Source organism: Protopterus annectens, chromosome 5.part0, assembly GCF_019279795.1.
Source record: "Protopterus annectens isolate FY-2018-M chromosome 5.part0, PAN1.0, whole genome shotgun sequence".
In the NCBI taxonomy this organism is placed as follows: domain Eukaryota; kingdom Metazoa; phylum Chordata; order Ceratodontiformes; family Protopteridae; genus Protopterus; species Protopterus annectens.
The window spans coordinates 140,814,830-140,827,687 of NC_056735.1; the positions used below are offsets into that span (position 1 = coordinate 140,814,830).

General features: G+C 46.0%; 1 protein-coding gene across 1 annotated transcript in view; it reads left to right on the top strand.

Moving 5' to 3' along the window:
* VWA3B (von Willebrand factor A domain containing 3B) overlaps nucleotides 1-12,858 on the top strand; it is a 2,054,405-nt gene that overhangs the window by 330,030 nt on the left and 1,711,517 nt on the right. Inside the window, exon 4 of the mRNA XM_044071813.1 lies at nucleotides 480-639. Within this exon, the coding sequence (XP_043927748.1) occupies nucleotides 480-639 (160 nt within the window). The remainder of the gene's footprint in view (nucleotides 1-479; nucleotides 640-12,858) is intronic.

The following is a 12,858-nucleotide window of genomic DNA, read 5'->3' on the forward strand; positions in this document are numbered from 1 at the left end:
GATCGATATGATGAACATAGTATGGTTGCATAAGTTAAACTTACAATAACAGTAGATGTTCAAATGATTAATGCTGCAGTAGCTGCTCCCTCCATCCACCCCCTTGTTTTTTTGTATGTTTTTTTATGCCAGGGTGTGGATATTTATTTTTGTTGCTCCTAGCACTGACCTTTCAGGGCTCATCCTCCCTCTCCTTGCTGTCAGGAAAGCCGTTTGGCTTTATACCCAAAATTGTCTTTTAGTCCACTCAGTTCGAGCTACCTGACAGTTTTGGTGCATGGAATGTGTCTGAAGGTTTGAAAGCTGTCTAACTGTTAGATCCTTATCTGGCTGTTAGATCCTTAGAAAGATGTAACTCTTATAGCTAAGACTACTGCAGCAGTGATCATTCAAACATCCAGTGTTATGGTAAGTTTAACTTACAGAACTGTACTTTTTGTATTCCTTAAACTGTATTTTCTTCTGTTTATGTCATCTAGGGCTGCAAAAGACACAGAGACATGGCAAGAAGCCACAGTTCATGTAAATGAACATTCACTACAGTCTGCTGTTGACTGGATTTGGAACCTAGAGCTTATGCCAGCTATGGACAAGACAAGTCCTGCTGAGGCTGTTATACAAGCCATGAGAGATAAAACTGTAAGTAGTCTTCCTCTTGCTTTTTCTTGATTTGACCTTCTACAAGTACCGATTACACCAGGGAAGTGATTCTTTTAAGCTCTCTATTATTGTCTGTGTGTTGTTTAAATGCAAATATTACCAATCTGTGGCTACAACTTATTTGTGCCAAAATATTATTAATTTGGACACTTTTTGCTGTGTTATCTGTAAAGGAAGAAAAAAAAACTATACTGTTCTGAGCATCTACTTCCTCCAGACCATATATAATTTTAAGACCCATTGCCATCCTTGTGCTGTTTAAGTGCAAGTATTGCTAATCAGTGACTACTGCTCATTTGTGCCACAGTTTTATTGATTTAGAACACTTTTTACTATTTCATTTGTGAGAGAAGAAAATTTGTAAATTGTTAGTGTTCTGGTGTGCTTGCTTCAGGAGTTGGTATAGGTGTTTTTCTGATTTGCTGTTGACTTTAAAACTGTAGATGTGAAGTTGTTTTATCTCACTGTACATTCTTACAGATGGGTTAGGAGCTGATCCTCGGCTCCGAGTCGGCCAACTACAAAGCCCGAGGTCTTCAGACAACTCGAGGTCAAGTCCCTATCCCATGATGCACCTTGAATTACCTCAGGTCTAGTTTGCCGCTTCAACAGATTAAAGGTTTCCTCACAGCTCGGGCAGTATAACAAATTTTTCTAGTAAAATTTCTCTTTTCAACTTTATATCTTTGTATCTTTATAACTTTATAACCTTTAATAGCTTGTTAACTAGTGTTAGCTTAATTGTGATAGTTCCTTATAGTCCTTTTGGCCGTCGTTCATATAAGCCTTTAGTATCTCCCTTCCCTTTCTTTGTTGTACCTTTATATATATATTAGAATAGGTTTATTAGTTTAGAAGTTTGTTTTAGCAACATTTATAGGGTTTAGACTGTGTTTATACATTTATAGTTAGCTCATATTTAACTATATAGAGCCCATTTGTTTTTTAAGGACTTCTATTTAAATATTATAGTGTTGTTTCATGTGTGTGTGTGTGTGTGTGTGTGTGTGTGTGTGTGTGTGTGTGTGTGTGTGTGTGTGTGTGTGTGTGTGTGTGTGTATTTTTTGATAATGCAAGTTTGCTTGTGTGCATTTAAATATTTTTCAAGGCTGACCAGGATAAGGAGAAACAACCCAAGTCTGAGTTTAAAAAATGTCCAAAGTGTGGACAAAAGATGTCTGTCACTAATGGTCATGTTAATTGTGTTTATTGTTTGGGTGCTTTGCACTTGCAACAGAGTTGCTCCATCTGCCATTCCTTTAGTAGGCGTGTACTTCATGAAAGGAAAAGAATGTTAATCGACAGAGGACTGTTAAAAATCTTCCTTTCAAGAAGCTTTGGGCGACCATAGTAAAACTAGTCAGTCTCCCAAATCTTCCAAGTCCTCTAAGGCTTCATCATCAGACTTGACAAAATCAAAAAAAACTTCGACGTCAGCACCACAGCCTTCGGAGCCGAGCGTCTTGTCTTTTTGGAGCTGATCCCCAGTCCTTGAAACGGTCTCAGTAGTATTGAAGTCACCAATCCTCCAGTTGGTACCACCCTCGAGCCATTCATCTTGGTCCTCGATAAGCCTATTTGATTTGGATACGGATCATGTGGTGCAGAAGTTGTTACAGGCACCGGCATTTGCAAAATTATCGGTTCTGACCCAAGTGGTTTCGGAACTGAAAACTGTTCCTCCATCTACTTTTTTTCCTCCTCCGAGCCATACTGGTCCATCGGATCCGGAAGAGTTGGACCTTATGATTGTGGAGGCTTCGTAGCCGATGCCTGCTCCAGTGCCATCGGTTCCGTTTACTCAGACTTCCTTGGTGCCCATCTTGGACTCTAGGAGCCGACACTTGCCGGTCGGGTCTGGGGAGGATAGTCGGACTGATCTGTCGGTTCCGACTTTGCCTCTCGGGGCCTCGGCTCGGATGAGTTTGGCTCCTACCTCTGGATCAAAGCCCACTGTTCCAGTGCCGAGGGAATCATCTGTTTCTTCAGATCCAGCAGTTCCTTCTCACCAGAGCAGAGGTGCTTTTGAGGTCATGAGGAGTAATATCCCCCAGGACATCCACAACTTCAGGACCAACTACCTCTTCCGCAAAAGCGCCTGTGTCCACTTCTGCCTCACAGATCCCTTTGAAGCGTAAAAACCCTGAGACTCAGGAAGCCCCACTGGGTGGCTCCTGCTCTTCCAAGACCTCACCAGAAGTTCCCACTGATGAGATTCCCAGGAAGAGCATTTGCAAAAGGAAGCATCTAGACTCTCCGCAGGAGTCTGTCACATCTGAAACTGACTTATATGAATCAGAAGAGTCCCCACGGTCTCCCTCTGAAGATACCTCATTTGCAGATATATTGGAAATCCTTCAGCAGAGGGGTGGCTGGAAGCCCATCAACCCTACTGAAGATGAGTCTCAACCCTCCACCTTTTGGGTGTCTCCACCTTTCGATGAGCTTATGGAGCTGGTCTCACGAAGGGCGTGGGAGTCTCTGGACACCATGGGGCCTGTTCCTAAGAGGCCCAATAAATTTATTTCTACCCCTCATGATAAGACCTTTCTCATTAAAGGAGTGGCTGTTGATGCCATGGTGATGGCGGCAGCCACCAAAAAGGAGATGTCAGAAACTTATTCCTCTATCCATTCTCCAAACAGAGACTCTAGGATCATGGATAGGTACAGGAAGCGCATGTATAGTTCTGCGACTTTTGCCATGCATTCACTGAACTACCTTACACATTTCACAAGACTGCAAAGAGACCTCCTAAAAGAGCTTGGAGATACTTTTCAGGGTACAGTAGCTGAAGGAGCTTCAGACAAGGTTGCCTCCCAGCTTGCTACCCTTAATTCCATAGTGAACTCGTCTATGCATCTGATCTCATATGCAGCTGATGGAATGAGTAGGGCAGTGGGTACAGGAATTTCTCTCAGGAGACACTCCTGGATGCGCTTATGTTCCTTTGTGGAGCCCTTTAAGTCATCCTTTGTCAACACCCCTTTTGATGGCTCATCTCTTTTTGGAAAGGATACTTTGACCAGGTGTGAGCAGGAAGGAAAGACTCTGTCTGCCGTCGGAGTCTATTTTTCCACCCCTACTAGACCCTACCCCAAGGATCAAAAGGGAGGAAAGATGTAGTTCCGAAAAGCCCAAGGACCCTTTCTGGACACATTTGATGAACCCCCCTCCAGGGGCAGAGGTTGGGGCAATAATGGAAGACTCCACCCTTGCGACAGAGGGAGTCCACAAAACCAGGGCGACAAAGACCAGTTCTTTGGGAAGCCCTACCAGCGCTCCTGAAAGGAGGCCTGACTGTCCTACACTGGAGGCAGTCGGGGGTCCGCTTATCTTTGTATCCAGATGCCTGGCTAAAAATAACAAACAACAACTGGGTACAAAGCATAGTTTCCAGAGGATATTTTATTCCCTTCGCCACCCTCCCCGTTGACAACAAAAATCCTCGACATTCTACCCAGTTACAGGGAACAAGCAACAGTAGAGGTCCAAATGTTGCTAAGAAAAAGAGTCATCCAACCAGTCCCAGCAGACCATATAGGATCCGGAACTTACTCAAGATTCTTTTTAGTTTCAAAAAAGACAGGGGACTGGAGACCTATTTTGGACCTCAGCAGACTAAACAGATCTGTCAAGAAGGAGAAGTTCCAGATGGTCATGCTTCAGTCGATACTTCCCTTCTTAGGGAAAGACAATTGGATGTGCTTGATAGATCTCCAGGGTGTGTACTACCACATAAAAATGGCCAGACCATCCAGGGATCATCTGCACTTCTGGCTGGGAGCCAATCAATACCAGTTTCGAGCCCTGCCCTTTGGTCTCACTGCAGCCCCCAGAGTGTTCACCAAATGTATGGCAGTCACGTGCAGCCCCCAGAGTGTTCACCAAATGTATGGCAGTCACGGCTCACCTGAGGCATTTGGGATTTCAGGTGTTTCCATACTTAGACGATTGGCTCCTCACTGCCACCACCAGGCATCAGCTAATACAAGCCAGGGACACTACACCTTCTCTTTGCAATCAACTGGGCATTACCATAAACTCAGAAAAATCTGCCTTGTCGCCATCGCAATATATTGTTTTTATCAGAACAGAATTGGACACAACCACCACCACTTTAAAACTTCCATCAGAAAGGATATCAGTACTTCGTCAGCAAATTCAGGATGTCATATCCAGAGACAAAGTGCCAGCCTCAGAAGTGCTAAAGTTGCTGGGGATGATGGCAGCTGCAATAATAGCGATTCCATTGGGTCGTATGCACATGTGGATTCTACAATGGCTGCTCTTAACGCAATGGTCTTATCAAGAGCTCCCAATGTCTCATCTCATTATTTTAACAAACACATGCAAAAAGGATCTTCGGTGGTGGTTGACCTCTCTTCAGGTAACGATAGGTCGTCCTTTTATCCTACCTTCACCATCGGCTACAGTGACCACGGATGCTTCCCTGATTGGGTGGTGGTGGGGGGCCTTTTCAGGGAAGAATAGCCCAAGGCACATGGACCAAACAAGAGACACATCTGCATATCAATGTCCTGGCAAAGAGAGAGGTACTCTTGGCATTGCAGTACTTTCAGGACTCTCTCCCTCTGGGACAATTGTGAATCAGACAGACAACATGTCAGTGGTCTGGCACTTGAACAAACAAGGAGGAACCAGGTCATATCCCCTTTGTCGAGCGGCCCTAAGAGTATGGCAGTGAGCTACATCCACTCAGCACTTTCTGATAGCAATGCACATCCCGGGGAAATCCAAAGTGATTGCTGACAAACTGAGCAGGGCAATTTTGTTGCCTCACGAGTGGTCCCTCAAAAAAGAAATAGCAGAAAGAATATTCCACAGATGGGGCCAGCCTTCCTGCCTTCTTTTTGCATCCCCCATGAACACAAAATGCAGAAGCTACTTTGCCCCGATTCCCCCTCCGGGAGATTCCCCAAGGGACGCACTCATACACGATTGGCCTCCAGGTCTCCTCTATGCATTCCCACCAATTCCCCTGATACCCAAAGTATTACAGAAAGCAAAAGCCCTGCGAAGGACCATCATTCTAATAGCCTGTCATTGGCCTCGTCAGATTTGGTTCCCCTTTCTTTGACCTCATCTGTTAGAACAGCCTTGGATTTTGAACCCAGTTCCGGACCTTCTGACACATTCATTGGGGGCTCTTCATCCCTCCCTTCAGTCCCTAAAATTGACAGCTTGGCTGCTCCAATTCCCAACATAGCCAGGTTCTATAACCTCTCACACGAAACGCAACATATTTTAATATCTTTCATAAAACCTCTACTAGGAAGTTGTACCTTAGCAAATGGAAGAGATTTTCCATATGGGCTTCTCAGAATAACATTGACCCTTACCAAGCCTCTATTTCCTCTATATTAGAATTTTTGACTATACTTTTCAGGAAAGGAGCAGCAGCAACTACAGTTCGGGTGCAGCTTGCCGCCATCTCTAATTTTCATCTAGGTACTGAAGGATTTAACATAATGTCACACAAGCTATTCAAAGCCTTTCTCAAAGGTACTTTCCGCCTTAGACCACCAGTTAAATCCCCTTATAGCCTCTGGAGCCTAAATTTTATGCTCTCACGCATTATTCCCCCACCTTTTCAGCCAGCTTCTTTATGTGATTTGAAATTTTTGTCTTGGAAGACTATCTTTTTAGTTGCCATCACATCTGCCCGAAGAGTGTCAGAACTACAAGCCTTGTCCATAAAACCCTCGTATTTGGTATTTCATGCTGACAGAGTTTCACTGCGAACAAATCCTTCTTTCTTACCTAAAGTTTGTACTGAAGCTAACCTTAACCTAATTATAGATTTACCAGTGTTTTTCCCTAAACACACCAACAATTTACAGCATATGCTGCACAAGCTTGATGTTCACAGACAGCTCAGATTTTACCTGGATAGAACCAAATAATTCAGAAGATCAGAACAACTTTTCGTTTCCTTTTCAGATTCTAGGAAAGTTATGCCTGTGGCAAAACAACCCTATCTAAATGGTTATCTGATTGTAAGAATGAAGGCGAGATGAACAACTCACATGGAACGTTTGGCGAGTACATAACTTCTTTTTTTTTATATTGTACTACATAGCATAGTCTAGTGTTCTGTTTGGCCAGGCTGCTTTGAGCTGTGCATAGTTGCTACAGTTGCTAACCTGATTTGACTTGCTTTTACTTGATTCAACCATCTACCTTTTTCAGCAAACTGCACATAGTAGACAAGTGGGTCAGCTTGAATTCCATTGTTGCAAGTAGTTGTTTTTAAATTGATGCAGCTCCCTTGGTCCTTTACTTACCATTTATTAAACTTACCTTGGCCACCATCTAGTTTTAACATTGTTGCAAAAGGGTGCTACAGGTGGTGGTACTGTTGCTGTTGTTTAGAAGAGCTCCTTGCTGTCGCTCTGGGTTGTGCGCTTCTACTGTTGCTGTTTGCAGTAGTTCCTTGTAGTTGCGCTGGATCACTTGCTCATGCAGTTGCTGTTTATAATGGCTCCTTGATATTGTGTTGGGTTGTGTGCTCCTGCTGTTATTTTTGTTATTGCTTATAATAATTTCTTGTTGCACTGGGATGGATGCTTCTGCTGTTGCTGTTTATAAGAGCTCCTTGTTGTTGCACTGGGTTATGTTTTCCTATTGTTTATATATATATAAACTGCTTGTTGTTGTTATCTGTCCAGTTCACAAGTATCTTGACATCTATATTGATATCTATATATTCTTGCAGTTTTCAGGCCAGACATTATCCTTTCTGCATCTGCTGTGGGCAAGCTGAAAACTAGTATAAGCAAACTGACACTCCATTTTTTATTGCTGCATTTTGATTCATTGTGGCTGCTGTGTGTGGCACCATGCCTATTGTCAATTTGTAGAGATTTTTGGCACCTGGGTCTTTCAATTAATTGCTACAAGTATTGTGCAGCATCCAAGACTGTCAAACCCTTGAACTAAACAGGGTGTGGCATCTGTGCTGAACATCTGACAAACTACTGGACGATATCCATGCCTGATATCGCATTATCACGAGGCATCCGTGCCTCATATCTCACTAGTCTAATACTGCTCTCATACTTTATTGTTCAATGAAACTGGGTGTGATATGTTCTTAATTCTTTCATACAATACTACTACTGTCCAACCCATGTACTTATTGGTTTGGTTATTATAGTACAAGTCTAGTATTTATTCATCTGATTTGATGTTTCCTTTTATTCTCCTATCTTATTATGGATCCTACTGTGCAATTACAGTTGTTATACTATCCGTGCACTTAATTCTAATGACAAGTTAAGTTATATGTAATATAAATGCCTTAAATGTTAAGTTGTCAATCTCGCCTTCATTCTTGCTGGATGGGTTCGGAGCCGATCCTCGGCTCCGACTCGGCCAATACTAAAAGCTCGAGAGCTAATTCCACTGGCTCGAGGCTCCCCTATATCCCACAATGCTAGGCGGTAACTACTCAGATCTCGTTTGCCGCTATAGCTGACGAGGTGCTTTTTTACCGGCTCAGGCAGGTTAGTGGATTTTACCTTTGAGGTAGCTCTAATTTCCCCTTTTTTTTCTTTAATCTTATACATTGTCATTGTTAGTTAGTATTTAATTCTATCAACCCTATTTTTCAAACCCACCCCTACTTGTTGTTGTTGTTCTAGGCCTTCGGCCCTTCCCTCACCCCAGTCCCTTTTTTTCAGTAGTGTTGTAGGGGCTTGTGTGTGTGTGTTTTTAGCTACTTATCTTAATTTGTTAGTGTAGAGTGTCTGTGTGTGTGTTTGAGACAGCCTCTCTTCCTTAATGTCTAAGGATAAGGTCTCAGGCTTCAAGAAGTGTGACTCGTGCTGTCAGAAGATGTCTCTGATAGACGGTCACACTTCTTGTGTGTATTGCCTGGGGCCTGTGCACCTGCAGGACTCATGTGCTGTCTGCCATGGTTTCAGCCCTCGAGTCCTGCAGGAACGCAAAAACAAGCTCATCTTAAGGGGATTGTTAAAGCCTGAAGGCCCCCCGACTCAGTCTGGGTCGAGGAAACCTTCGAAAACTTCAAAGCAGTCGACTCCTGCTCTTGAGTCGACTGTGGAGAAGTTGAAGCAGGCTTCGGCATCGGCTCCGGCCGGAGCCGATGTTCTTAGGCCTCAAACCGTTACCTCGACTCCGGCTGGATCCGAGGCTGTTAAGTCTTCATCTGCTCCGATATCATCGGAGCCACTTTCCAAAAAGAGGTCTAGATCCCCCTCCATCGGATCTACTCTTACCATTACTTCGGCTCCGGCTGGAGCTGAAGCTAGTAAGTCCCCATCGGCTCCATTACCTTTATCGGAGCCATTTTACAAAAAGAGGTCCAGGTCCCCCTCCATCGGATCTGTGCACTCGGCACCAGGATCCCCTCTCCTTTCGGAGCGGAGTCACAAATCCCATTCCTCTCGGTCTTCCAGGTTGTCAGACCATGATTTGCAGAGGGTAGTGAGTAGACTTCTTAAGTCCGAGGCACTGGCCCAAATGCTCCATAGCCCGACTCATCAGTCATTGGCTGTTCCCGTTCCAGATTACATTCCTCCTCCGACTCCTTCGAGTTCGGAGCCAAGGCTTGTTGGAACCATGACTGTCGGTGTGTCGGATCCAATACCTTCCATTTCGGCTCCGTCGTCTGCTCCGATCTCCTCTTTGGAGGGATCTCGGCGCCGGGCTTCCCTCGTCGGCTCCGAGGGGCCGAGTGGCATCGGACCCTTGCCCGACCCCGCTCTCCATCTCGGGGCTTCGGCGCTGGTGAGTTCGGCTCCGACATCGGCTTCGGAGCCGTCTCTGTCAGTGCCGGGAGGGGTCCTTGTCTCTTCGGAGCGAGGGCCTCGGGCCTTGCCTGACAGGGATGCCTTCGAGGTCATGCGGAGCGTGCTAGAACCAGGTTCTGCCCCACAGTCGGTTCCCTCAGCCCCTCCATCTACAGTGCCTGCGGTGATTTCTACTCACCCCCTTGTCTCACACCACAGAGAACCAACCCCTCAAGATTCCCCATTGGGAATTTCCTCCTCTTCCGAGGTCTCTCCTGACCCTGCAGGAGATCCCCCTAGGAAGAGGCAGTGCAAGAGGAAGCACATTGACTCTCCTGAGTCTATCACCTCTGACACTGACTTAGAGGAACTGAAGGTCCCTCGTTCCCCCTCTGAGGATGTCTCCTTTGCGGACATCCTTGAAATCCTCAAACAGAGGGGGAATTGGCCAGCCCTTAACCCTTCGGAGGATGAGTCAGTGTATCTTGAGGCGTTTGGTTCTCGCCCTTCTACCTCCTGGGTGTCCCCTCCCTTTGACCCCCTTATGGAAGTGGTGGCAAGTAAGGCTTGGACGGCTCCTGACTCAGTGGAACCCATCCCGAGGAGACCATCCAAATTCATCACTGCTCCCTCAGACAAACAGTTTTTATCCAAAGGTGTCCCGGTTGATGCCATGGTGGTGGCTGCGGCCACAAAGAAGAAATTAGCTGATCCTTCAGTTCCTGTCCATCCTCCTAATAAAGAATCTAGGACCATGGACAGGTACGGCAAGTGGATGTTCTCGTCAGCGACCTTTTCAATGCGGTCGCTGAACTACTTATGCCACTTCACCCGTCTCCAAAGAGATTTACTCAAGGATATGGGTGAACTGATGAAGGATCCTACAGCTGAGGGGTTCAAAGACACAATGAACTCCCAGTTGGCAACCCTAAATTCAATTGTGAACTCCTCCATGCGGCTAGTCTCGTACGCAGCAGATGGAGCGAGTAGATCTGCAGGCACAGGAGTTGCCTTACGAAGGCACGCCTGGATGCGGCTATGCAACTTTGCGGACCCTTTCAAGGCGTCCTTCACCAATTTCCCCTTTGATGGATCATCTTTGTTTGGTCCACAGGTGAAGGATACATTGACCAGGTGCGAGGTGGAAGGTAAGACTCTCTCTGCCGTAGGAGTCCGTTTTTCCACCCCTTCTAGACCCTATCCCAAAGGTCAGAGGGGAGGTAAGATGTGGTTCCGAAAACAATCCCAGGGAGTCTCATCTGACGCACAAGGCCGATTCCCCTCTAGAGGCAGAGGGGGGAATAATAATAGACGCCGCCCCAGAGGCAGAGGAGGTCCGCAAAACCAGGGTAGCAGAGAGGTGTTCTCTGACAAACCCTTTCAGCACCCCTGAGGGGCTGCCCGGCTGTCCGCCTTCGGAGGCAGTCGGGGGAAGATTATCACTGTACCCAGAAGCCTGGCTTTCCCTAACTCAAGACAAATGGGTAAAGTCGATCATATCCGAGGGTTACAAAATTCCCTTTATTCACGTTCCAACCCAACCAAAAAGATCCCTTCCAGACGTTCCACCCGGTCTAAGGGAAAAAGCAGCATTGGAAGTGTCAAAGCTGCTATCAAAAAGAGTCATCCAATCAGTCCCAGCAGACCAGCAAGGATCCGGAATCTACTCCAAATTCTTTTTGGTACCGAAAAAAACAGGGGACTGGAGACCCATTCTAGATCTCAGCCACTTAAACAAGTTTGTCAAAAAAACAAAATTCCGGATGGTCACGCTACAGTCCATCCTACCCTTCTTGGGTCAGGACAATTGGATGTGCTCGATAGATCTTCAGGATGCGTACTACCACATCAAAATGAACCGATGCTCCAGGAGATATCTCCGCTTCAGGCTGGGAGCCAGTCATTACCAGTTCAGGGCCCTGCCCTTTGGTCTCACTACAGCCCCCCGGGTGTTCACCAAATGCATGGCAGTGGTCACGGCTCACTTGAGGCGACAGGGATTCCAGGTGTTTCCATATCTGGATGATTGGCTCCTTACTGCCACCACCAGACATCAGCTTTTCCTATCCAGGGATTTCACCATGCAAACCTGTCAAGCTCTAGGCATTTCAATAAATTTTGAAAAATCTGCCTTGTCGCCTTGTCAGTCTATTACTTTCATAGGCGCCAAATTAGATACACAGACTCTTTCAGCCACACTCACAGAGCAGAGGGTTTTAGACATCCGGAACCAAGTATCCCTTCTATTGCAATTGGTCAAAGTCAAAGCCAGACTGGTATTAAAAGTATTGGGACTCATGGCAGCAGCTATTCCCCTTCTCCCTCTAGCTCGCTTTTACATGAGGATCCTCCAATGGATGCTCTTTACCCAATGGTCCTTTCAACGACTTCCAATGTCCCATACCATACTGATAACTCAAGTATGCAAAAATCATCTGTCTTGGTGGGTCACGTCTCCTCAACTTCTCCAAGGAAGACCCTTCACTCTCCCCCCTCCAGTTGCCACGTTGACAACAGACGCCTCCCTGATCGGGTGGGGGGGGCATTATCAGGGCAGGACAGTCCAGGGCACGTGGCAACCCTTCGAGTGCCACTTGCACATAAATGTCTTAGAGATGAGAGCAGTGCTTTTAGCATTGCAAGCCTTTCACGACTCTCTTCCCAAAGGGACTATTGCAATTCAAACAGACAACATGTCCGTGGTGTGGTACATCAACAAACAAGGCGGAACCAGATCATACCCTTTATGTCGAGAAGCACTCACACTTTGGCAATGGGCGATCTCTTCTCAGCGTTTTCTGATAGTGACGCATATTCCCGGGAAATCCAACGTCATTGCAGACAAGTTGAGCAGAGCAATTCTCATGCCACACGAGTGGTCTCTAAAGAAATCAATCATAGAAGAGGTATTTCTAAGATGGGGCCATCCTTGCTGCGATCTTTTTGCTACTCCCCAAAACAGCAAGTGTCAAGACTTCTTCACGCTCTTCCCGTTACCAGGCCATCCCACCAGAGACGCTCTAGTCCACGATTGGCCCCGGGGACTTCTGTATGCCTTTCCCCCCTTTCCACTGATACCTCAACTAATTCAGAAAGCCATCGCCTTGAGAGTGACTATGATCTTCATTGCCCCTTACTGGTCTCGACAGATATGGTTCCCCTTTCTTCATCGCTACCTTTTGGAGCAGCCTTGGCATCTGGACCCAGTACCAGATCTGATTACCCATCAGTCGGGTCAGCTGCACCAATCTCTGTCTTCCCTGAACCTCACAGCGTGGTTCCTCCAATTCCTACCTTAGCCAGGCTTCCCTCAATATCTCGCTCGGTCCGAGATATCTTGATAGCCTCTCATAAATCCTCTACCCTGGAAGATTTATACTAGCAAATGGAAACGTTTTTCACTTTGGGCATCATCGAAAAA